General features: G+C 47.2%; 1 protein-coding gene across 1 annotated transcript in view; it reads right to left on the reverse strand.

The window, feature by feature from the left end:
* The window catches only part of TGFA (transforming growth factor alpha), a 90,710-nt gene that overhangs the window by 55,563 nt on the left and 9,782 nt on the right, over positions 1 to 25,365 (reverse strand). The window contains exon 2 of the mRNA XM_087823750.1: positions 4,550 to 4,603. Coding sequence (XP_087679876.1) covers positions 4,550 to 4,603 — 54 coding nt within the window. The remainder of the gene's footprint in view (positions 1 to 4,549; positions 4,604 to 25,365) is intronic.

Raw genomic sequence — 25,365 nt, forward strand, 5'->3', positions numbered from 1 at the left:
ATGGAAACACGAGAACCAGATGGGCAGCCTGAGCTGTGCAACATTTAGGACGGTTAAGCAAGGAGCCACCCAACAACCTAACCGGGTGCATTCTGTCCCTTTTAAGAGACATTAAATGGTACTTTTTGAAGACAGGTCATAACTCCTTCCTTGGGAGGGTGTGACAGATGTTCTATGCTGTAGGTGCTGTCACCCTCGCCTGCCTCCAGCTAATATTTCTCTGCATGCTTTACAAACTGACAACCAACTAGATAAAATTTTCTTGTCCTAACCCCCAGACTACTGATTTCATTCCTGTGTAGCCTTAGGTCATTATAAGGCTCTCATGCTGTTTTTCACCTGTATGGTGGGCTCCTTGAAGACAAGGACAGAGAAGGACTGCCTCTTTGTATAGTCTCAGCAACTAGAATGTTAAAATGTAAAACAGCACCTGGATCCAAGAGAATTAAACACATGGCAGTCACACTGCCACTTCCTGACCTTGGGTCCATGGCAGGCATTACCTATGGATCATCACTGTATTTCCTAACAGCCCGAAGGTAGCCTAATAAGCTCCTTAACGAAGCTTTCCAAGTACTCTCCACCAAGTTATCAGACTGGCCATGTGAAAAATCTTACAGGCTATCCCTCATTCAAGTCTAAGAGATGAGGAAACTCAGATCCAAACAGGAGCCAGATGAATAATTTGCCCAGGGACTTTGTAAAACTGAGACCAGCTGGGCACAACACCCAGGATTCCCGACCGCCAGCCTAAGGCATGCATCCCTCCAAGTCCCACCCAAAGCAGATGCCTGAGAAGCATTTACTGATGACAATAATGTCTGTTTCCTATGTCTGGCATCATCTACCCTCCACATTTGGGGATGTAAGAGAGAGGAAGACCGGAAGAAACCAATGAAACCTCAATAAGAAAGCCCAAGGTTAACTCTCAAGTAATAAGAACATGGAACTTCCCCTCCACCAGCCAAAAGCACAAGAAAGCCACATGAAATCAGCCCCTGTTCTTTTAAGCTCAGGGACCACCCTTGACTGGTACATGGAGTTTGCATTTTCTCTCCATGCTGTTCCATCACACAGTTTAAGCTTGATCCTGAGCAGGCCTACAGTCCTGCTCTAGCACCGTCATTCAGGGATGGATCAACCCTTCTTATACCCACTGCTGTTTCTCATTCCTGTCAACGCTTAGCGTGAAGAGACCTGCCTATTTACACGGGTGAAGCCCCTGTAGCTTCTGTCCTAAAATGATCCATCTTTACACCTAAATGGATAGTTCTGGGAATCAGAAAATGAGCCCACTGGCATCCAGAGCATAAGGGGTTAGGAGGGACTCAGATGTGAAAGTCAGTCATGCAGTATATAAATGAGCATGCTTTACAGAAACTGTTCACCTGAAAGGTAATATAAGTAGAAAGCAAAATATAAAAACATGAAAGGAAATGTAAATTAAATGAAGTGTCACAAAATTGAATGCAGCATCATCTACCCTCTATATTTAAGGATCTAGCAAAAAAAATAAATCATTGTTTCTTTTGTGGTGTAATGGACTCTGGCTTTGGTCTTAAAAGTCCTTATGTTAGATAAAAGTAATATCCACAAGTGGGCTTTGCTTTAAAATATCCCAGCAAAGGGAAAAATAAAAAAGGTGGGAGAATAGATGAAAGAAAAATGGCAGTGATGCTATCTGTTGAAGCTGGGTGATGGACACGGGGATTGGTTTCATTACTATTTCTTTTCTATGTATGAAGATGTCCTTAGAAAACATTATCTAATAGTTTTACTTACTGAATTAACCAAGAGTGAAGTGGGCACATGCACACCCCGCCCAGTGCTGGGGTACTGAGTATGGTTGGTAGGGGTGGGACCCCATTTAAGCGGCATCTGCCACAGGATTTCAGTCATATCTGGTGAGGACAGAGTAGGGGTGGTGGTTGTTAAGGCCACCACCCCTACTAGGGTCACCCTAAAGGAAGAGACAGTTAAGCAAACAGGCCCGATTCAGCCTCAGAGCCCTAGCCTTTGGAGGGGTGCCTATGACATGGTTGTCACACTTTGGACTTGGCTCTTAGCCCAGCCCTCTCTGAATTCATGCCTAGGTCCAATGAGGCAGGACAGAGAGTAAGTAAAAATGGAAAGAGCTGGTCTATCAACCTTTTGGGGCACAATTACCATAGCTTAGTAACCCATCAAAACGTAGGTCATTAGGGAGGCCAGACGGGCAGCCTACTTCCCTTATCCACAGGCCACCAACAACTCCAGGGCCTCAAAGTCCCCTGGACACTAGAAGTTGTGGCACTGCCCCTGCTCTCACCCACCATATTGGGCCACAGGGTGGCACTCAGTCTGTTAGAGGGAGGTGTACAACTGCGGTTTCCAGAACATATACCCTAATGAGGAGAGTGAACTTCAGGGACTTGCTCATATCAGAGACATTCTCACAGAAGCAAGTCCATAAAGGAAAGATGAAACAGGCTGTCACTACTGCAACAAGGACAGTCATTTAAGGATAGCAGGTCTTCCCATGTCTTGCCCAGGAGAGATTAGGGAACCCTAAAGGACCTTGGCAGGAGACACACCTGAAGGAACAGGCTTAGGTACAACACTCCTAGGCCTTCCTTGTCTATGTGAATGGATGGTGACTGGAAGGAGGGGTAGAATAACCAGGAGTACCCCCTCCCCATGGATGGTAGCATCAGCATTTATCATCATTGCAACCTGTCACCTGCAAGTGACACTTTCACCTACCAGGTCCTACCATGAAGACCAGGAGGGGCTAAGGATGCACCTGGTGGGTAAATGGATCCTAGGAAGGGGGTCAGAACAAATATGAGAACAGCATAGGGGAGTCACTAAGCTGTTCCCCTCCCCATATGTTCACATTTGAGCCCTTTGTGGCATGGGAGATAATTAAAATGGAAAGAACTGTTTTATGGAAACTCTGCAAGACCCTGGACCCCCTTCCACCCCTAGCTCCAACAAAGTGTAACACGGAGGAAGAAAGGCATTTTCTCCTGCGTCATCATGGACCATCAAGTGGCTTGGACACCTTAAGGGTTCAAGTGCATCAAGGACAACAGCTCCAAGGGGAGACTGTGGGGCTGCAGAAGCAGTGGTACCCAACGGGAGCTGCAGCATCACCTCTAGGGTGTTTGGAGGGAAAGGTCTGGCAGAGAAGAGCAAAGTACCAGTACAGTGTATGGTTGGTTAGAGACTTTATGAATACATATGTAACACCCCCCTACACACACACACATACACATACAATGACACTGCACTGAAGTAACTAGGGAGACACAGACGGGTCAGGGGGCTGCTGCAGTAACAGAGGGAGCATACCCAGTGTCAGCAAGGGAACGAAGGGGGAAACTGGCAGACTCATGCACTGCTGGGGTAAAAGTCAGCTCAAATTCACTTGGAAAGCTATTTGGCAATTGGTACCAAGGGTCATAAATATATTTATTTTTGCTCCTGGAGATATATCCCAAGGAAAGTATCCAGAATAAGGAGAAAGCTTCTAGGCATAATGATGTAGCATCGTAACTTAAACCGAAGGCAACATAAATATCCAATGGGGAATGCTGAATTCCATTCCACATGTCCATTTTTAAAAAATATTTATATATTTTTATTGATTCCAGAGAGAAGAAGGGAGAGGGAGAGAGAGATAGAAACCTCAGTGATGAGAGAGAATCATTGATGGGTTGCCTCCTGCACGCCTCCGGCTGAGGATCGATCCTGCAACCTGGGCATCGAACCTCAATCTCCTGGATCATACATAGGTCGATGCTCAACCGCTGAGCCACACTGGCCGGGCCACATGTCCATTTTAATGGACCGTCATGACATTTTAAAAGGATAAAACTTAAGATTTTCTAGCAACATGGAAAAACGCACAATTCCAGACCTTAAGTTTATAAAGCAGGAATCAAAATAGTTTCCTCACCATGGCTAACTGAATAAAAAGTTTAGCGCACTGGACAAAGGCTAGAAGCAAGGTGCAAGCCTAACAGGGATGCTTCTGTAGCACTGTGACTGTGAGCAGTTTGCCTGCTCCATTTCCCAAATTTTTCAATCTGTTCATCTAGGGTCTTTAAAATGAAACAAGGAAAATATGGCTATAAATGTCAAAAGATAAACCAGAAAATAGCTAAACAAAGGTCACCAGGCAGAGGCAGACAAGGGTTCAGGAATTTGGGTTCTTCTTTAGATGGATTATTAGATGAGCTAGGTCTGAGTTCTTGGGTCCTGCAGCCTCTCTTTTCCACCACCCTTGCCCACACTGACTGTCTGAACAGAGAGATGGGAGGGGGTGAGCCCTGAGAGATCAGGTAAGTAGCTCCCTCAGGTCTGCAGTTAAGGTCTCCCAGGAGCATGATCTTAGCCCCTGGGATGAAGGCCTGAGAGCTTCCAGGGCACAGCTGGGCATGAGCTCAGCAGGCAGGAGCCCCAGAAGGAAGCTTAGAACTTGGGCTCCACAAACTAGCCAAGGTCTGCTCCCTCCCCACCCTCCACATGCCATTCCCAACCAAGGGGCTGAGGGGACAGGACTCACCACTCAAGGCGGATGTTGTGTTCTCCAGGGCCTGACACACAGCCAACAGAAGACCTGCATAGGGAAGAAGAAAGGTAAGAGTCAGCTCAGCAGCACATGGCTTTCAGGATTCGAGGGCAGGCCTCTGGAAGGTAAAGCCTGGGTAGTTTTACCAGGTGGCCACAAGTAGGCTTGGCTACATAATTTGGCGGGCTCGGTACAAAATGAAAATGCGGGACCCCTTGTTCAAAGAGCAGGAACACTGTGCCACTAAAGGTACTAAATAGAAAGCTTTCTCCTTTCTTTCATGGTCTCTCTTTCCACCTGTCATGATGTTTCTTGTTTTTTTTTGTTTTGTTTTTTTAATACCATATAAATATTTTTATTGAGATAAATATATATAAAATGTATGATTTTAACCATTTTAAGTGTAGAATTCAGTGGTGTTAAGTACATTCACATTGTTGTTCATGTCACTTCTCTCTCTGAAGTATGAGGATAATTGCAAGGTGAGTGGAGCCCCTCACAGGCACAGGGGGCCTGAGTGATACCAGCTGCCCGGTTTCCCCACCAGCCCAGCCAGCGGCTGGACAGATATGCTATGAACCCAGCTGGAGGCAGGAAAGTCTAGACAGGTGTTTCTTCTTTCCAGGGACCAGGCGCCCCAACCAGAGGAGGACAGCTGATCCCAAAGGGCATTACAACCTCTGCACCAGGATGTACTAGGTACCTAAATCAGGGGTTGGGAGAGGCTCATGCCTATCTAGTCACCCACTGAACATGCTGTAGAGCTGTCATCCCAGCGTGGGGACAGCTGTCGCCAAGCCCTGTCCCAAGATGCATGGGGTGCATGCACCTAACCTTAACCTTTTTTTGTGTCCAGGTCCCACCCAGGGGAGGCAGGAGGTGGCAGCAGGTGGGATCACAGGCCCCCATGCACACTCCATCATCCCAGACTTACAAGATACATTTTTAAAGATAAACCTATTAAGAATTTCAAGACAGCAGTCACAGCATCAACCCCATCCTCAGGGCCCATCTGAGCGTGAGACTCTGCGGCTACACAAGTCGCACGCCCATGAGGCTGCCCCTGCCAACGGATGACCTTAGGTGCCCGGACATTACAGCAGCAGAGGTTTCTGGAAACCCTGTAGCAAATTTCCAATAAAAAAGGAACCTCTTATGAGTTATGCAATCAGCACAAACTGAGTTACAATGACTTCCTAAAACTGAAATGCAAAAGATGTCACAGTGGCCATGCAGAGTCTGGGCCACCGAGGGGTTAGCCCAGAAGGCAGATGAATGAAGTCTTGCTGAAAACAAGCCCAGTTCTTCGCTGTGACCCTTTTGCTGTGCAGGACCAGGGCAAACCCCGCTGCGCATGTGAGGGCCGTGTTCCCCTCTCACTCAGTGTGTAGACAAAGAAGCCTTGACTCTCAGTGGAGAAACATATTTGGAACAGATAAAGCAGTCATGCTCACTACTTTCCTTCAGGCCTCTGAAATGAGCAACACCGCAAAATGTTTAGGCCATGCAGGACTGGCCTGGATTTCCCGAAGGCTCCTACAGAGTCCTGGACAAGCTATTTGGGCTGGAGCAGGGGGCAGGGGCAAGGAGAGAAAAGGCGTAAAATCAGCATGTCTTCCCTGTGCAATTCCTTCATGCTGCTTTACAGATACTAATTTTGGAAGCAAGACTCTGAGAGTTCCCCTGCACAAATGTAAAAGCTGAGTTTGTAATCCACACACCAAGCGTTAGAGTGAGGCTTTCCTGCCAAAGCCAGAAGTCTTCGTGGTTCCACGCGATCAGCTGGGACCTGTCACACTGACTTTGCTGGCACCACCACAAACCACTCAGGGTCAAAGCCAGTCAGTGAACTGTAGTAGCATAACAATGCGGGGACGCTTTGCATACCTCTTTGCAAGAAGTGCCACTGGCCAGTCACAAAGTGTCCCTGAATGAATGAATTATCCTGCCACTTCCCTCCCTGGGCCCATATCCTGTAAGTGAGCGAAAGTCCAGTTTCTGGGCTCCATGTTGACCTCTGCTTAAGCAAAACCAAGAGAAAGCAAATATTGTCCAACTGCAGCCAGGACGGAGCAGAGACCATCACTAAGTCTCCAGGGCGTGTGGAAGGGCTGCTCCCTCAGCCTTGGGGCATGTTCCTTCGCCCCTTCTGCTCCTCCTCTGGGAGCTTCACTAAGGTGTTTTGGGACCTAATCAGAGTCTGCAAAACAACCATGTTGCACCGATGAAAGACACTGAGTTTTGACTTATAATTTGAGAAATGCAAGAAGACTAGTTCCTTTCTATACCCTGTCATGTCCCTGGAAAACAGCATCTAATGCTCTTGGCTTCTCTCTGCAATCTTGACTCAGGCACAACTTTAGTCAAGGCTGTGATGCAAGGTGAGGCCTCTGCTTCACTTGCACTAGGTGATGAGCTCCCTAAGAGGGCCCCAGACCAAAAACCCCAGGTCACTTCTTTCATTTCTCAGGTGGGTGGGTACCACTTAGTGGGCATGTACCAGTTCCCGGCCCAGCACTTTTACATGTGTTGTCTTATGGGGCCCTCAGAATAGCCCACAGTATAGGCACCTCCCAGCCTCCAGCCTTTTGGTCCAACCTGTGGAAACATGTGGTTTTACAGAAGAGGAAGCTGAGGCTTAGAGAGGTTAAGAAATGTGCCCAAGCTCCTGCAGCCACATTCGAACTCAAATCTGTCCAACCCCTATGCCCAAGACGGTGTTTAAGTACCACACCACACAACAGTCCTTCTGATCACAGCCTGCCACGACACACTGGTGTTGAAGAGTCCAAACAACAGATTCAGCAGGTCTAGCAGCGAAGCTCGATCCCTCTCCTCCAGAGGCCACATCCGTTGCCTCCTGGGAATTTCCATTGCCTCCAATTCCCCCTTTATGAGCAAGGTCTCCTGAGGGGCAAGAACATCCAGACCCCTGGCTGCCAATCTGCGTAGGCCCAGGTGTTCAGACTGCCGGCCCCCCTGGCTGTGCTTGGAAAGCTGGGCTCTGTGAAAACCTTCCAGAAACATGTGGCCTTGGCAGGCTCTGAAGCTCATCAGAAACACAGGAAATCCTTCCCTGGAGCACCTGTGTGGGGACAGCACAGCTCTGGGACAGCTGCCACACCCAGTGACTCCAGGGAGACAATGTACAGTTCAGATGGAGGCTTGTGGCCTGAAGCCAAAGGCTCCTCTAGCTTGAGTTTCAAAGCTGGACCTTGCCTGCCACAGGCCACCCAGAAAGCCTCCTTCTGGGGCAGGAATCCTTTTAAGAGGCTCCTGCCAGCACCCCATTCCTGTTTAAATAATTCCAAAGAGGGGAATCCCTGGATTATGGACTTCAAAAAAAGGAGGGGAAAACCACATACAACGGAAGGAAAGCCTTATGAAAGGCTGATCGCTCCCACCATGTAGAGTGGGAACCCAGGCCTGCATCCCGTGAAGGACAAGGGTTGCAGTGCTGATAACTCAGCTGTTAGAAAGACAGTAAAGAATTTCCAGCAAAACGAATGTCCAGAGAGGCGAGGCCATTCATCTCGTGAGTACACATAACGGTGGAGCCATCACGAAACCTATTCACAGGTGTGTCAATGGGAAATGCTGTTGAGAGGTGCTGGGCCCCCATCTCCCCTGGCCCACAGAGCAGGGAGCCCACCCCAGCCTCTGTGGAGACACTCGCTCATGCACGGGATGGGGACCTGGGCTGTGCCTTCAGCATGGGACACCATCCATCCTCTCCCACGTATCAGCCTGGAGGCCGTCTCCTCTGTAGACACAGCTCTGGTGCGGTCACCCCAGCAGAGTGGACCATGCCCAGCACCGGCCTCTGTGGTAGCCAGTGTTTGCTTGCAGGCTCTTACCCACTCCACTGGGAAAATCAAGAGCTATACTCGTCTGTTTTCGGGCCCCCTAAGCCAGGCTCTCTACATAGTGGGTGAAGGTAAGGTCCTGGGGTCAGGGAGACTTGGGGAGGCTGCAGCGGGCCCTCTGGATGAAGGATGCCCTGGATTTAGCAGAGGAAAGGCATGAGGGTAAAGAACTAATTCAGGCAGGGGGGCAGGGGTCAGGCAGGAGAGAGGCAGAAAGGATGTGGGAGTTTGCAGGCCAGCCAGGACACCCCCTTCCTCTCCTACCATGCTTTGGAGTCATGAGGGACAGAGTCAGGAACTCAGAAAGTGATGGGTGGTCCCTAGAAGGGGAGAAGCCCGCATCTCAGCACTCAGTCCATAGGGGACACCTATAGAGCAGCCGTGTGGACACGAACATATGTGTAAATTGGTCACATGGAACCCGGGGCCTGCTGGTACAGGTTCTAACATGAAGTTTTATCTGCAAACATGGCAGGATTTTAACTGAATAGCAGAAACTGTGACATCGTATGATTTTATCAGTATTTTTAAATGCAAGAGAGTTTTGATAGCCAGGTGAAGATGCTGGTTGCAGGGTAGGAATGGATTAGGAAGAAAGGTTGTAGGGGCAGAAGGGGGGCTGGGAGGACCAGGAGACCATGAGCCTGGCCCCTGTGACAATATCTGTAAGTGCTGTGGCCGAAAGCAGCCATAGCATCCACCATCACACTGGGAGGCCAGCCCTCAGAGAGGCCATGGTTTCTCTTAAGGAGGTGACAGTTCACATTTGCTCCTGCTCACAGACTCCAGTGACACTCACTTCAGTTGATGTCAGGCAAAGCTGCAGAGGAATTTGTGGAGGAACTGGCCAGGCGGGATTAGGAAAACTCTGGGGATGGCAAGGAGAGTTTAGAAACATGTGACACAGGAATGAGTCACCTTGGGCAGACGGGCTTACTGGACAGAGGGCTCTTTCTTTCGCCAGCCCAGCATCTGGAACACTGCTTTCAAAACACAGGTTGGACCCTGCTACCCAAGGAGAGAGTCTTATCAAGACATTATTTGAAAAGATTAGTGTTGTGTTTCAGGTGGCAGGTCCTGACGCACGGAGAAAAAAAACCAGCTATGCAGGGAGGGGACAGCTTTTAGCTCCAAACTACACAAGTGAGGTCCTCACCCCTGCACCCAAACACAGCTGTGACATAGGACAAGTTATCCAGGGAGCTGTTTCTATGCCAGTGGCAGGTGGCGGAGAGAAGACCATTGGAGCCTGACTAGTGTCCTGAGCTCCCTCCTCACATTGTTCAGTCACAGGATTGTGGCCGATGGCATTATTAATAATAGCAGCAACATATGCTTGAGTACTTACTATGTGCCCTGCACCATCTCATTCAATACTCAAAGTAAGTCCTACTACTTTGGACTTACTCTGCTCCCATTTTAGAGGTAAGAAAGTAGAGGTGCAGGGGATGAAGTTACTGCCCCAAGGTCACCCATGACAGACACTGCAGGCTCATGCTACAGGGCTCAGCTGGCCTCCCTTTGATTTTGCTCGCCAATGAACACTGAGATGCTAGAAAAGACCACCACCACCTCTTCTCCCCTGGATATAACCAATGTATGTTCTGTGACATGGGGAACACAGCTAATGGGGAGCCCAGAGACTAGGGTCATCCATGAATGGTGTCACTTCACCTCTCTCACTCTTGGGTTATCTTTAAATGACAATGGGTGAGATCTGCCCAGTCCCTAAATTCTAAGCATCTGTGAAGATACAGGGCTGTCCATCTTCCTTAACCACCTAAAACACAAGCACCAGCAAGGGCCACTGGCCTCCTCCAACACTTTGTAGGTGGACCCCTTGCCTTGTACGAGGATCAGGCTGTGTGTCTCAGTGAGCATGCTCGGTTTATGGTAATGTTGTCTTTCAATCTAGCATGACATTTACACCAAATATCAGAAGATGGAAGAAATCCTAAACCTGAACCTGAAAATGCACTATGTTCTATTTCTCTGTTTTCCATGAAGGGAAGAACTGATTAGGAAGAAAGGTTGCAGGGGCAGAGATATTTAGTATATGTGCTGCTGAAGTGAGCATAGTGCAGTCTTGATTTTGGCTTGACAATATATTTGGCAAGCTCACCATCTGTGAGGAAATGCACTTGGTCAGTGAGCTTGGGGACCTCAGCTGCCCTTCCTAATGGGGTGGCCATAGGTAGCAAAATCCAACATGATGAGGCTAAGGCAATACCCCATGATTATGACATCATGGAAAATGAGCCAGTGCTACCTGAAGGCTCATAGGTATTTTCCATGTCCATCTCAATATATCTGTGGGTAGGAAAAGCCCAAGTATTCAGAATAAACCATTAGGGTCAGGGAGGTGGAAGAAATAAGCAGATAGGTGTCCACACTGCAACCTTTCTAATTCTGACTCAGGGTCTGTTATGGCAGAGAAGAAAGGACCCCTTAGACCTGGGTTCAAATTCTGACTCTGCCACTGTTTGCTTGTGAGACCCTGGCTATGTTGTCTAGTCATGCTCAGCTTGGTGACCTCACCCGTAAATAAGGATGACACCTCCTTACGTAGCTTCTGCAAGGATTGACTGAAATGAAATGGAGTACACCAAGTCGGGGGAATGGGAATCTTCCATGCTACAGCCCAGGCAGATGAATATGGGGTACCAAAGGCAGCACAGATTCCACGATCCTACAGACACCACCTCTGCTTCTGCGCCCCAGCACCATCTCCAACCCTGACCACTCTCCAGAGGCCTGGACCTCAAACCATGTGTTCAAAAATAACTTCATCTGGTCTCATCCCCTGACCTGTTCCACCTCCTCCTCTTCACTTCTAGGCGGGGCTGAAGGCCCGACAGCCATCAGCCACCCCTCCCTCTCCTTCACCTGGTATCCAAGTCAAGGCCTCCTACACATCCCGCCTCCACATTGTCCATCTCACCCATGCCCCTGCATCCCTGCCGCCATTGCCCCAGTTCAGGCCTCATCATCTCTCCTGGGCTATCACAATACTTGTCTCAATGATTTTCCTGCCAACAGCTTTTTTTTTTTACCTTTGCTTCTGCTGCCAGGGGGACCTGCCTGAAGCGCTTGCTGGACCATAGCACTTCTTTCCTCCAAACTCCCCCTGGGCTCCCCGGGTCAAAGAACCCAGTCCAAAGTCCCGAGCAGAGATTTAAGGTGCAGGACCTGGTCCTAAACCCCATTTCCACTTGCGCTTCCCACCATTCCTGTCAGGCGCTGTCCCCCTTTCCCTGCACATGACTTGCCTTCACTCGGAGCTCGGTGCCTTGGACTCACACCTCTAGGAACCTGACTCAAGTCCTTTCAGCTGTGAGGTATTTGCTTAGCTGCCTGAGCCTTGGTTTCCTTCACTGTAAAAAGAGATGAAGCTATCCATCTCCTGCATGGGGTTGTTGCAAAGATAAAACAAGGGGACACATGAGAAATGTGTAGTATGTTAGTGGCACATAAATTGTAGCTACTATTATAGAGAGTTACCATGAATATGTATTATGCTAATCTCTCAACTTGGCAGGCCCTTCCCTCTACCCATGGAAATCAAATTGCCTCTCACAGCTTCACTCAAATATGAGAAGTAATCCTTTCTTCAGAGCAGTTCTTATTTGATTCTGCCTTGTAGTTCAAAAGTTTTCACGTCTTATCTGTCTTCGCCTCTCGTGTGGTCAGGAACTGTGCCTTACTCATATCTACCCTCACACCTGGGATAATGCCTTGCACCTAGTTAGGTTTTTGATACCTTGAACTGAATTCCTCTAAGAGGTCACAGAGTTGAAGGGGGTTGAGATTGAGAGAGTGCACATGGGGAATGGAAAAACCAGCCGATCCTCAGGAATTCCTTCCTCACGTCTATCCTAGACCCCACAGCTCTAAGCTCTAAGACCTGGTTCTTATTTTGACTTCAGTGGAAATGAAGAACACTTGAAACTGGCACTCATTCATTCAACAAGCGCTCACTGAGCACCCTTTACATGGCAGACACAGCTCTAGGTGCAGCTGAGAGAGAGTGAAGGACTAAAAGTTCCTTCTCTTACAATGTCTGTAGTGTACTTGTCCCGTGGAAAATAATCCTTCCAGTTCTTGAAAACTATTTACACTGAACTCCATTATAAATGTCTGGCTGCACCACCATTCAGGTTGGTGGTGAGTTAAAATGCATTTTCTGTTTCGGCAATAATGCTAACTAGTCTCACGAGCACGGAGAGAGGACCATGGAGGTGTGGGCAAGTGTCATCTCTCTGAGCCTGGAGAGCGTCTGCTGGACCGCATGCCAAGGTGATTCTGAGTTGTTTCATCACCAATAAGATGAGCCCTGAAACATTTTATTTTCAGATCCTTAACTCATTTTATGTGCTTTTCTGAAAACTTTATGAAAAAACAGGAAGACCTGCACCTAGGGACCTCAAGCAGGAGAAGACAGGGAGTGCTGAGGGGTGTAGAGCTCACTTAATGGCTTGGAGCTGCAGGTTGGCCAGCCAGTGTTCGCTGAGCACTACATTTCCAGGGGCTCTTCAGGCAAAGGCAAGACTTGCCACAGGTTTACAATACAGATGAGGAGTCACAATTGAAAGAAAATACACTCACTTGTGTTCTTCAAATGTCCCATACTCCCTCCTCAAGCCCTTCATTCCACCCAAATGTGTGTACCTGGCTCAGATCTCCTAAATACACACTCATTCTTTCACACCTAGAAAACCCTCCTGCTGCTCTAACTTCACTTCTATGCAGCCTTCCAGGGCCCAGCTTGACCCCCATGTCCTCCACAACACCCTTCTGACCACTCCAGCAGGTAGCATTCTCACCTTTCACCTCCTGACGCCTGTCAGCACCAGGGTGTATAGCCCACTCCAGGCATTCACCTGGGTCTCCCCGTCCCTCTCAGCCCAGACCTCATTTCCCACCATCTCTGATTTAGGAGAACTGATTACTATCTTTCTCTCTTACTCTTTTTCAAGGGGCAAATGAGAATATTTGTAAAATGCTTTGAGTTCTTTAGAATGGGCCTAATTAATGCCCAGGACTGACACCACATGCACAGGCATCAGAGAAGAAATGCAGCTGTAAAAGAAGATGATGCGCTCTTACAGACTTCCAGGAAAGTGTGCAAAAAAATAAATGACTAAATTAAAAAGCCGCAGAGACCCTTGTAGGAGGAGGTGGGTGCTGCCTTGTTGAGATACTTCTGTTTCTAAGGACCAGAAGGTGATACAACACACATCTCCTCTCCACTCTCCCCAACTCTCCACCCACTTAAAAGCCTTACAGGATGATGCTGTCTACTGATCTGGTGGTCTGAGAGGACCCCTGCCAATAATGCAAATAGCATTAGGGGCAAAATATCTCTACCAAACAATCAGTTAACCAGGATGCATGGGACATCTCCTCTGGGGGAGGAAGACCTGGGGACTGACCCGTTCACCCAGATCTATGCTATACCCTTTTGCTAGGAGGCAGCAATCATATCTCCAGCAGAGTTAAAGCCTTATCAAAGACCTGGACCAAGGGCTGGGCACTGAGTCAAACTTCCTCTTCCGCAAGGCTGCTCCTGTGCTGGCTGGCCGAGGCCCCCGTACAGGGGTGGCAGAGCGGCAGGGCAAGTATCTCGGGCTAGCTGGAGTTCCCTAGGCACTGAATCACCAACAGGCTCTACCAGGGCTGAGCTCTGAGGCCGAAAGAAGCTGTGCCAAGCTGAGGTGCTCTGAAGCCCTATTCCAGCTGACAGAGAGTTGAGGCATCAAGGTTTCTGTGGAAAGAGCTACACTTGACATTGCCAGAGTTCCAGAGGAAAGGAGGGGTGGGAAGTATATGAAAGATAAGGCCAGGATAAAGTGGTAGACACAATGGTTCTATCTGCAGGGGCCAGGCCCTCAGCACCGTGAGCCAGCTGAGCGGAGACCTGGCTGCTAGGAAATTCAGGAATCAAATGTCAGCTCTGGAAGAGTCTACTGGGTGTTAAAAGCCTCCTCCTGGTCCATGGAGGCCAGTGGCCCAATCTCAGCTTCCCTTGGCCTGTGGTGGCCCCAGAATTGCCATCCTCTGGGCCAAGGGTCAGCAGGGGCTTTGCTGTGTGGACCTCAGACTAGTAGAGTTAGCTTCTCCATAGAATCAACCAAGCCAGGCCAATCCTTCAGCTCGGTCAAGGCCATATGTAAACATCACTTACTGCAAGTGGCTTGGAAGTAGGCTAGGAGTGGGGAGGAGGTAAAAAATAAGCAATCCTTGACCTCTGTCCCACTTCCTCCACGTGAATAGCTTGGCGATGACAAACTCACCCCTTCCCACCGTGCCACTCAGGGCAGCCCGGAACCACCCTGCAGAAGGCACTGTGAAGTTTGGGGTTTGAGCCAAGATAAATACCCGTGTGACTTGGCAGAATTTCAGAGCAATGTGGCAGCAGCCTGGGGGTGGGGGGATAGAGGGGACAGTGTTGCACCAATTGCTGATCACCATTGTCAGGCTTCCAGTGTGTTCTGTGTTTTCAGGGATGGCCACAGAACACGCCTGTGGAGAACTCATTTGACTAGATCAGGGCCACTAATGAAGAGGCAGGGTTCAAACAGGGGAGACAAGTTTCCAGAACTGCAGATTTTCAAGAGTTAAGGGGAAAACACCGTGAAGTACTTATAACCTCACATTTCTCAACCCACATCACGCTGCAGGCTAGGGCAGTGTCTGTGTTCTTTCCCTTGGGCCCTGGAAGTGAGGAGCAGGAGGAGGAAGAGGAGGAGCAGGGCGGGGAGGAAGCAGGTGAGAAAGGGCTGAAGTGATAATGGAGGGACCAGCTGCTGAGAAGGGCCTGCATGAGGGTTGGGCAGGAGGTGCTCACACTGACCTCCTTTCCCTGGGAGACTCCGACCAGACCACCCCTAGCCCCGGGGTTCTCATTGATGCCTCCTAGGGGGCATCTGGAAACTGATGGCAGTAGTTTTTCATTGTCACAGTGATTCAGGGGCACTCCTGGTATTTAGCAGGTGAGAGCTGGATGCTAAATTGCTTTAATTCACAGGACTTTGTCCTGCATAAGACGCTAATAGTGCACTCTGTGAAGTGATTTTGGACCCCAACAGGGAAAGTCCCTTCAACTACAGGTTATTCAGCCTCCAAATGAATGGGCAGGAGCACCCAAAACTCAGGAAATGGAACAAGCTGGCAGTCACATGAACAGACAGGGTCACTAATTAGTCTTGCAAATGGTCTCGGGGAAGCTTGTAGAGTAACTGTGGTGATCAGCCTGCCCTCAGTTAACTGGGATGCTCCCTTACCCATTCAGTAATTCCCTCTTTTCTTATGTTCATCTGTCTGTCTCTACATTAACCCAAAGTATTTGGATTGCACAATATGAACCTTCCTATAAAGTAAAAAGACCGACAAGCCCAAACCCACTCCCAGTGTTTTATAGTCACGGGGTTTCAGAGGGACTCCCAGGAGCCCCAAGAAGGAGGGAAATGATGGGAGATATGATGCATTTGACTCTCTCCTGGGCCACTGCCAGATTTTAGGGCCCCTGACATATTTCTCTTGGGGCAACATGAGTTCTTCTGGCCATATATAGTGAAGCTGTTCCCAGTTGTATGGGAAGAGTCTCATCTGTGGACTGACACAACCAGTAAGGAACAGGCATGCCTGTCCCCAGAGTTTTGGTGCAGAGGGCATCACATTCCTTCTAGTGGTGTCAACTTAAAGCATTTTAAAGGAAGACAAAAACCCAGGGAAGAAACAGTAGCTCTTCCAGGGGAAAATGGGAGTGGATCTCTCCCAGTGGCCTTGCTCCTGCCCTGTCCCTATTTACCTCTTTGAAAACAGGGTAAAGATGAGAAGCAAAGGAGCTGAAGGAGCAAGAAGAGGAAGCTTTCCGCCAGGATGGCTTAGCTCTGGCAAGAATAGGAGGACGGCAGAGAGAGGAATGTGGGTGGCAGCCCTGCACGTTTAAGTCCCAGGGAGGGAGGGGTGCAGAGAAAAGGGTCTTAGATTACTAACATTCAGTGTATTATTGTCTAGGAAAACCAGACTCATCTCAATGAAAGTGGTGTAGGAACCAAAATCAGCTGAATAAATGGTGCAGCCACTTTAGAGGGTAGTTTGGTGGTTTCTTGCAAAATTAAACATAGTCTTACCATCTGGTCTGGCAACGGAGCTCATTGGTATTTATTCCAAATGACTGAAAACTTATGTCCACAGAAAAACCTGCACACGAATGTTTATAGCAGCTTTATTCCTAATAGCCCAAACTTGGAAGTAACCAAGACATCCTTCCATAGGTGAATGGATACCCGGTGGTACGTCTAGACAATGGAGTACTATGCAGCAATTAAAAAAGAGGTATGAAGCCATAAAAAACAGGGAGAACCCTTAAATGCATATTACTAAGTGAAAGACAATCAGAAAAATCCATGAACTGAGACTGTGTGATCCCAATTATATGCCATTCTGGAAAAGGCAAATCTATGGAACAGTAAAAAGGTCGGTGGTTGCCAGGGGCTTGGAACAAGGGAAGGAAGGGATAAATGGGAGAAACACAGGGGGTTGTGAGGGCAGGGACACTATCTTGTATGATACTACAATGGTGGGTACAGGTCATTATATATTTGTCAGAACTTAGAGAATGCACAGTACAAAGAATAAACCAAAGTGTAAACTAGAACTGTAGTTTACATTTAACTTTAGTTAAAAAACATTGACTTTAGTTAATAATAATGCACCAATAATGGCCCATCAATTGTTGCAAATGTACCACATCGAGGCAAGATGTTAATAATGAGGAAAATTGCGTGGGGTGGGGTAAGGAAGTATATGGGAACTCTGACCTTTCCACTAAATTTTTCTATAAACCTAAAACTGCTCTAAAAATGTCTATTAAAAAAAATCAGCTGATAATAATTACAACACTGTGAAGCCATATTATTTTCTTCACATTCTGAACTGTCTAGTCTTACTGTTTCCCTAAGTTCAAGTACAATGTCCTTCTCCTGGGAAGGCCACGCTGGCATAAGCAGCAAGGGTTGAACTTTTCTATAAATGCAGAGGGACACTGCACAGCCTTCCACCGAGCCCCATGGCTCTGGGCATCATCGCTGCCCCATCAGCTTGGCAGAGTGTAAAGACAGGCAACAGAGCTCACTCCGCAGCCAGCTCTTGCCATCACTGTGAAATCCAGCCAGCTGAACACTCAGAGGGCAAGAAGCACACTTATTCTCCCGTGTTGTGAAATGGGTTGTAGGCCTGTGCTCACTAAACACTGACAGTGACTCCCAAGAGAAGCAAGGACCAGCTTTGTCAGTGGCTGATCTGACAGGCTGGGCTGTCGTGTTCCCTGTGCCTCCCTCTCAAACGGGGCACATGTCAGATGAGAGAAAGCAGAGGGGAATCACATTCCCTGTGGAAACAGGCCAGAGAGAAGGCAGGGGAGGTGCTGGAGGGGAGGAAAGGGGGGGATAATGGGTGAGGGGTCTTCAAGAGAAGTTTTCCAACAGAGAGGTTGACAGGCACAGTCAGGAATTGAAGCAGCCTCTGAACCAACCAAGGAAATCCAGTATCCCAGTTTCAGGGCAACTGGCCTCTGTGGCCCCTGATGTAAAACAGATGATGTTTCCTAGATGTGCTGTTTCTCAGCTAAGGGTGACTTATGACATCAGATTTTCAACCTGATGTCAGCTGTGTGAGCTCAGAGACTGAGGGCACAGAATCTAGGAGTTGCTAAAAGACGGTTTCATCCCATTTCCTGACCTTCCAGCTGCATCTAAGCATGGCTCCCAAGCAGGTGTCAAGCACAGCCTTTATCATAACATGAAGGTACAGTTAGAGGACTTTCTCATCCTCCTCTTCCTGTCTTTTCTTACACTTCAGGCAGGAAAGGAACAGGACAGCACTGGGGGCCTTTTAAATGTCCCACATCGCCCTTCTGTAAAAACCTATGACAAGGATATGAAGCGAGCAGCTCACTCCCCATCCACAGCACTATCACAACCTGACATTTTATTATATGCCTGCTCATTTTCTGTCCTTTTGGGATCAAGTGGGGGTGGGGGAGAGGTAGGGATTTTTTGGCTTGCTGTATTCTCGGTGCCCAAATAGTGCCTGACACATAGACATCTCTCAACAATACTTGCTAAAAGAAATCAGTTCCTTTTCAAGCCAAACCTGTCAGACAGTTCCATAGAGATGTCTAGGGGGTGCAAATCAAAGAAGACTCCTATTTGAACAGCAAAACTTTATAAAGATTTTGTGGAATCTAGGTTCTTTCATTCTGAAATAAGACACCATAAGAACTTGTCTATGATGACAGATCTCTAAGAAATAATGCAGATACTGGAAATGTGTGTGTAGATGAAGAGAGTCATTGTGGATGTTCCTTCTGAACTAGTGACATCTAATAGAGGCCTCAATAAAATTAGGGAGCCAGTCCTGCAAATATCTGGGGGAAGGGCATCCAAAGCTAAAGCAGCAGAAAGTGCAAAGGTCCTGTGGTGGGAGTGAACTTAGCCTGTTCAAAGAAGAACGAGAAGGCTGGTGTGGCTGGAGCAGGAAAGTGGTGGGAAATGAGGCTGGAGAGATGCCAAGGCAGACATTTCTTGTGGGGAGTGCTAGGAATCTGAATTTTATTCTAAGCTGAGCAGCTACCAGAGGGTTTTGAGCAGAGAAGTAACAGCATATGATGTATATGAAGGGATCACTTGGGGTACTGAGAACAGAAGAGGCCTCACCAGAGGCAAAACTGGAAACTGGAGGAGTAAAGATGAGATTATTGCAGAAGTTCAGGTGAAAGACGAGGGGAAGTAGGAAAGGATGTGGGAAGTGGTCGGATGTAGAGTATGATATAATCAGAGCTGACAGGACTCACTGAATTTGGGAGGACTGCACACGGGAGGTAGGCTTTGGTCCTGTCCCTTCAGGGACCGCCTCTTTTTACCCTGTCTTTATCTCTACTATCCCTCTGCCTTCTCTTCACCTTCACAGGCCTTCTTCTACTGTCAAGGGCAGTTCATGGGAAACATCAATGTCCTCAAAAACCTTTCCTGATCACCCATCTTTCTCAAAAAATTAAAAAGCAAACAAATGGATAAATGCACCAGAACACAGGCCTAGAGAAACCCATTAGCAGGCTGGATGCCCACACGAGTCAAATCCATACAGGTCAGTCTTGTCTTGGTCATGATGTTCTCAAACTTCTCTAAAGAGCTTTTAATGAAGTCCCTTCCAGGGTCTGCCCACTATCCCTGAGATCCCCCAGGATGCTACATGCTAAAATGAAGGTTCCTCCCTGGGTCATCTCCAGGCAGGTCCAAGGCTTTCCTGAGAGACACACATTGGACATCAGGATAAGATAGCCTCGGGATGATGATGGTTGTGCCCAAGGCGTCTGTACCTCTCTGCCACTGCCTGTGGCCTGGACTAAAGTATCCAGGCTCAGAAGTGAAGGGCCGGCAAGGAGCAAAGCTAACAGGCTCTGTGCTGACTTGAGACCAGAACACGTGCAAGGTGCAAATGTACAGGCCCAGAGGTATTCTCTGCTCTGGGTTTTTCTGGCCTAAATGTCCTGTCTTTGCAGGATCTTTTATGGCCCCTGTGGGCACAGCCCAGCTCAGCTCTCTCCTTTCCTTCAGAGCCCTCCACGGCCTGTGGACAGTCACCTCACTGGTGCAGGTGTACTGATAACGAGATGGCTACTCAGCTGAGCACGCAACACGCCACATATCCTCTTGGGAAATGAGTCCTCCCCTCTAAGACAGGAGACAGCCAGAACATTCCTGCTGATAACTCAATAAGGGCCCCAGATCTGTTGACTTGAACACCACCACAGAGCTTTGTCACCCCGCACTAGCTGTGGTTTTCCGCTTCTTACTTTGAAGGGAGGCAAATGCCCGTGTCCCAAATGATGACAGGACATACCAGGCCACACCCTCATAGGCTGCTTGTCTTGCTGGGATGCTAATCCTGCCTAACAGGACTCTGTAGCACTTCTATGACTTCGGTATTAGGTTTATGGAACATCTTTTAAAAATCAGAGTAGTATATTAAAAAGGGCATGAAATGTAAATAACACAAGTGGGACCAACTTCAACTAATTCGTTGAAAACACATGTCTTTGTCTCATTCTTAAGAAAAGTGTCCCATCTCTATAAGTTCAAGAAGGCTGAAATCGTATCAAGCATCTTCTCGGATATTTACACCATGGAATACTATGCACCTGTAAAAAAGATGGATCCCTTACCCTTTGGGACAGCATGGATGGACCTGGAGAGTATTATGCTAAGTGAAATAAGCTGGTCAGAGTAGGACAAGTATCACATGATCTTACTCATATGTGGAATCTAATGAACAAAATAAACCAATGAACAAAATAGATCCAGAGACACAGAAGCATGGAAAAGACTGACAAATCTCAGAGCGAAGGCAGGGGTGGGCAGGAAAAGATTAACCTAAGAACTTATATGTATATATGCATAACCCATGGACACAGAAAACAGTGCACTGAAGGCCTGGTTTGGAAAGGGGCAATACAGGGTTGAGGGGATTGATGGTGGAAAAAAGGGGACATTTGTAATAATTTCAACAATAAAGATAAATTAAAACATTTTAATTTAAAGGAAAAGTGTCCTACCATCTCGAGCAGGAATCAAATATACTGCACGTATCATCACGTTCACACCGAGCCCACAGCAGACTTACTAATTGATCACAGCACTATTCCCACGGACACAGATACGGCCTTAAATCCTTTCAAACAGCCACTTCCAAGTGGTTACAGAAAGTGGACCCATTTCCCATTTCTGCTCATAAAACATCTGTTGTTATGTCAACAATGTTTTGGAAATGAGGGTGGGAGGGGGGAGAAGGAAAAGGAGAGAGAAGTGAAGAGAGACTCTGGGGGTAAATTATTTGTTATCAATAAAAATGTATTTGTCAACCGTTAAATGTCAGGTATTGTGCAAGGCACTGCAGAAGTTGAGAATAGAAGAAAAAAGTCCATGAAGTAGTAAAGGAAATCTCTAGATGAAACACACACACACACTCACACACAGTTACTGCCAACGGAGCAAGAGGCATCCAGAAGCACCGCTGGTATGACAAAATCAAACTGGATTCTTTCCCCCCCGCATAAGGGAGGTAGAACCTGAGAATATCAATAGTTATTTCTACCCATTTCTCTGCCTCCTCAAAGCCAAAGGTTTTAATATAAACAAAGCCCTAGATTTTCAGAAAATTTCTGCTGTGAAGCCTCTGAAAATAACCAGCTCATCAGGGGATACAGAGCCCAGGTGGAAACAATGACTGAACCATTTATTAAACAGGAGAAAACCAAGAACAGCACGCAGGTAGGTAGTTCAGAACAACCCAGCTTTCTTTCATGCTTTCTATTGGGAGCCTAAACATGCTTTTTCACAAAAAATTAATGACTTTATCTTCAAGGCCAAACAATGAGGCTGTTCGCCCACTTTTGCTCAGCTCACAACGGGGTCAGATGACATCACGGCCCTCAGAGGGCATCCTTGGCTGAGCCAGAACCAGGCCCTGGGGCCATGGAGCCCTCAGAGATGAAGACTATTCATGGGGGGGGGGTTGCACCTCGCAGCCTGAGCCTCTCCCCAATCACAAGGGCAGCGGGTACCTGCCTTGCTTAATGGTATATTCCATGGAAGACATATATCATATCCCATTTTCTGACATAACAAAGATATCCACACCCCTCTGGGAGCTCAGATAAACTGTCCCTCTGCAAGGCAGGCTGGGGGGAGCTCTCTGCAGGGGGAGCTGCCTCTCAGACAGACTGTCTCCATCCTTGGCCTGTGAACAGTCACCCACTGGGGCCAAACCCTGTCCCTGCTTCAGGTGGCTCCTCTCAGAGAAGAGCAAACAGCCGGAAAGCATTGGTGCCTGATTAGTAGGTGAAGCCCATCTCTGGGTGATTAAGCACATTTATTTTCTTTTCTGCTGGGAAAGAGCAGGCTCATTTCACCAAAGTCTTGTCCTTGTCATCACTCACCAGCTCCCTGTCATTTTGGTTTTCTGGGTTCTGAGGTGCAAAGTGAAAAGATGAAAAAATTTTGACCCAAAGGGACTGTCCTGTTCCAAAAGTTTAAACCTTTCTTTCTTTTTTCCTCCTGCTGAATGTTACAACGAACATCAATGAGAGGAAGGAACGTTTGATAGTGGGTCACTAGAGATTAGGTGACGCAAGTGAAGATCAAGGAAGCCTGTGGGGTGGGGTGCAGAGCCCCGTGGAAAACACAAGCAGGCCCTCAGCTCTGAGAACAACGGGATTTTTATAAGGAGCTACTTACTATCTGTGCATTTAAATCTTAGGAGATAGTTTAGTTTCCTGGTTCCTTAACATCAGCGTTTCCTCCCCCAAGGGCCAGCAGGATGGGCCTTTACCTAACTACCAAGTCGTCAATGTGGGGGGCGGGGGTCTGGGGGCGCTTTAGCGAAGGTGATCTATTTTAAGCAAACCAATTAAGGGGAGATTGTTCTAGAAAAGGATTATCAAATAAAGTCCTATAATTAAGACACTGATTTTTAAAACCCACATTTTTTTTCAGCTGCTCACTCACTGCAGAAGAGATCCGTCCCACGGGCTGTTTCACGTGTTAGCAATACAGTTTGCCAGTGCGCACACCACCTTTATCTTTACTTAAGGGGGAAACTGCCTTTAATAAACACAGGTAGAGCCCACACCATGGCACTCCTCTAACACCCAAGGATCTGGGTACTAAATTATCTATTCAGAGGCATAAAGGCCATCAAAATATGCTGCCAGCTGCATGAAGAACGTCCCCATGCACAGGTGAAACCATAAATGCTACTTTTGTCCTGAGGGGCTATTCCATCAAGTCAGTGGAAATGCCTGTGTGTTTCGTGGGCATGTGTCATTGCTAAAGTTGGGGGTGAAGAGTCTGAAAGCCAGCCAGCTATTAGCAAATGTGCTAACCCAGATTCTATCTTGAGTTGGACTGTGAAGAACTAAATGTGTGAAAGTAAAAGTGTTAAAGACTCTGCCATCTTCTGCTGTTATTTGGGGGGAAACATCACCTGGGGAGGTGTGGAAATGGGGTGAGGAGGAGGTGATGCCAGCACCCTAGCAGAGGGTCTGAGAGACTATGCCTGAAAGCCACGGCATGCGAACTGTAAACAGAAGAGATAGCCCTTTAAAATAACACCTTTAAAAAACAACACCTTTAAAAAGTTTATGGTAGAAATGTAAACAGGCCGCCATTAATGAATTTATTACTAGAGATTCCCTGGCCACAACAAAAAATGTCAACTCATGTGATTCTCTGTCTTCTGAACTCTGGCTGAAGGAGAGAAGAAAGAACTCTCCCACTCTCTTTTCTTTATGATATTTCACAGCATTGGGAAGTAATAAAATTCTTTTTGGCCAGCATGACACTTACCTGCATGGCAATTACTCTCAATATGGTAAATATTTGGGGCAGTGGCTGTTTGAAAATCTGATTACATTGAGCCTAATATCTGCTACAAAATGACACTCTCCGATGTGAGTGCCTCCAGACGCCTCAGCACCCAGAGCTTCCATGACAGACACAGAGCAGCAGAACAGTGGGATGGCTAGGTCAGCAGGCAAGGATCCTGGGTTCAAATGCTTATTCAGCCACTTGCTGACTATGGGAGCTTGGGTGAGTTACTTTATATTTTGTGCCTCAGTTTCCTTATCTGCAAAATGGGGATAATCACATCTCACAGGATTTGTAGATGGGTTAAAGGAGTTTGTGCTACACATAAAGGGCTTAAAAGAAATTACCATGTACAGGCACTGTTCTAAGTGATGGCCATTATCTTCCCAAAGAGTGCCTTGCCCTGTCATACCAAGAACCCTCCTCTTGAGCCCGAGATGCCCACTGTGTATCTCATCATAGTGTGAAAAACTGTGTGTCTGCTTTGGCTACAATCTACAAAAAATTCAAGGGCAGGGTGCAAAAGCTAGGTCACGGCCTTCTGCATTAATATCACCAAACTCAGCAGGGAATCTGAACAATCCATACATAAAAGAAATAATCTCAACAAATAAACAGCATCCCTCCCTTTGAGCTGATAAATCTTATTTTTGCTATTCATTCCTTTGGCACTATAATACAGCATTAACTGAATAAAGTAGCTACCTTAGGTGAATTAAGAATCACATTAGGCCCAGTTCACAAAAATCACAACTACTGTTTGATCACTTGGATATAGTCTACAAGGGATGACAGTGGAGATACTCCGAATGCCTGTTATTATTGTTAAAAGAAAAAAAATGTCCTGCCTTTTATGTGAAATCAAAAAATCCAATTTAGTTGAAAGGACTTTTGTTTATTTTTCCCTCTCTTCCAGAGTAGGGGAAAGAGGCACTTCACAAGAAAATAAGCTCACATTACACAGTTAGTTGATGTTGTTTTCCTAAGCGTAAATCTCTAACTTTTAAGTTATTCACTGAGGCATAACCAGTTCATTCCCTGAAACCTTCTACAACCTACAGAAGGGTCAAAATTAGAACTTACTTGAAATGATGGCCTCAGTCAAGGGTCCCACTCTCTTGATCCTAATAGAGCACTGGTCCAGGAATTTGGAGTAATGTCTTTTGCATTTTTTTCTCTCCCAAGGAAATTTAAAATAGAGCAGAGTTTTTGCTAAACTAAGTCAGGAAGAAAACTACTCACTGGAACTTCTCATCCACAGGAAGTAATGAAAGTTCTGCAATAATTACAGGTACCATGTGGGGATGAGAGTTTACTAGTTATGACCTTCAGGTACCAAGAGACCCTGCAAAAGCTTCTGAATCATTAAAGAATGATGATGTTACATAACAATTTTTAACATGTATGTGCCTAACAACAGAACGTCAAAATGCACAAGGCAAAAATTAACTGAACTCCAAGGAGAAACAGATAAATCCATTATCATAGCTGGAGACTTCAACACTCCTCTATC

The sequence above is a fragment of the Miniopterus natalensis genome, chromosome 13, assembly GCF_054644295.1.
Source record: "Miniopterus natalensis isolate mMinNat1 chromosome 13, mMinNat1.hap1, whole genome shotgun sequence".
Lineage (NCBI taxonomy): Eukaryota > Metazoa > Chordata > Mammalia > Chiroptera > Miniopteridae > Miniopterus > Miniopterus natalensis.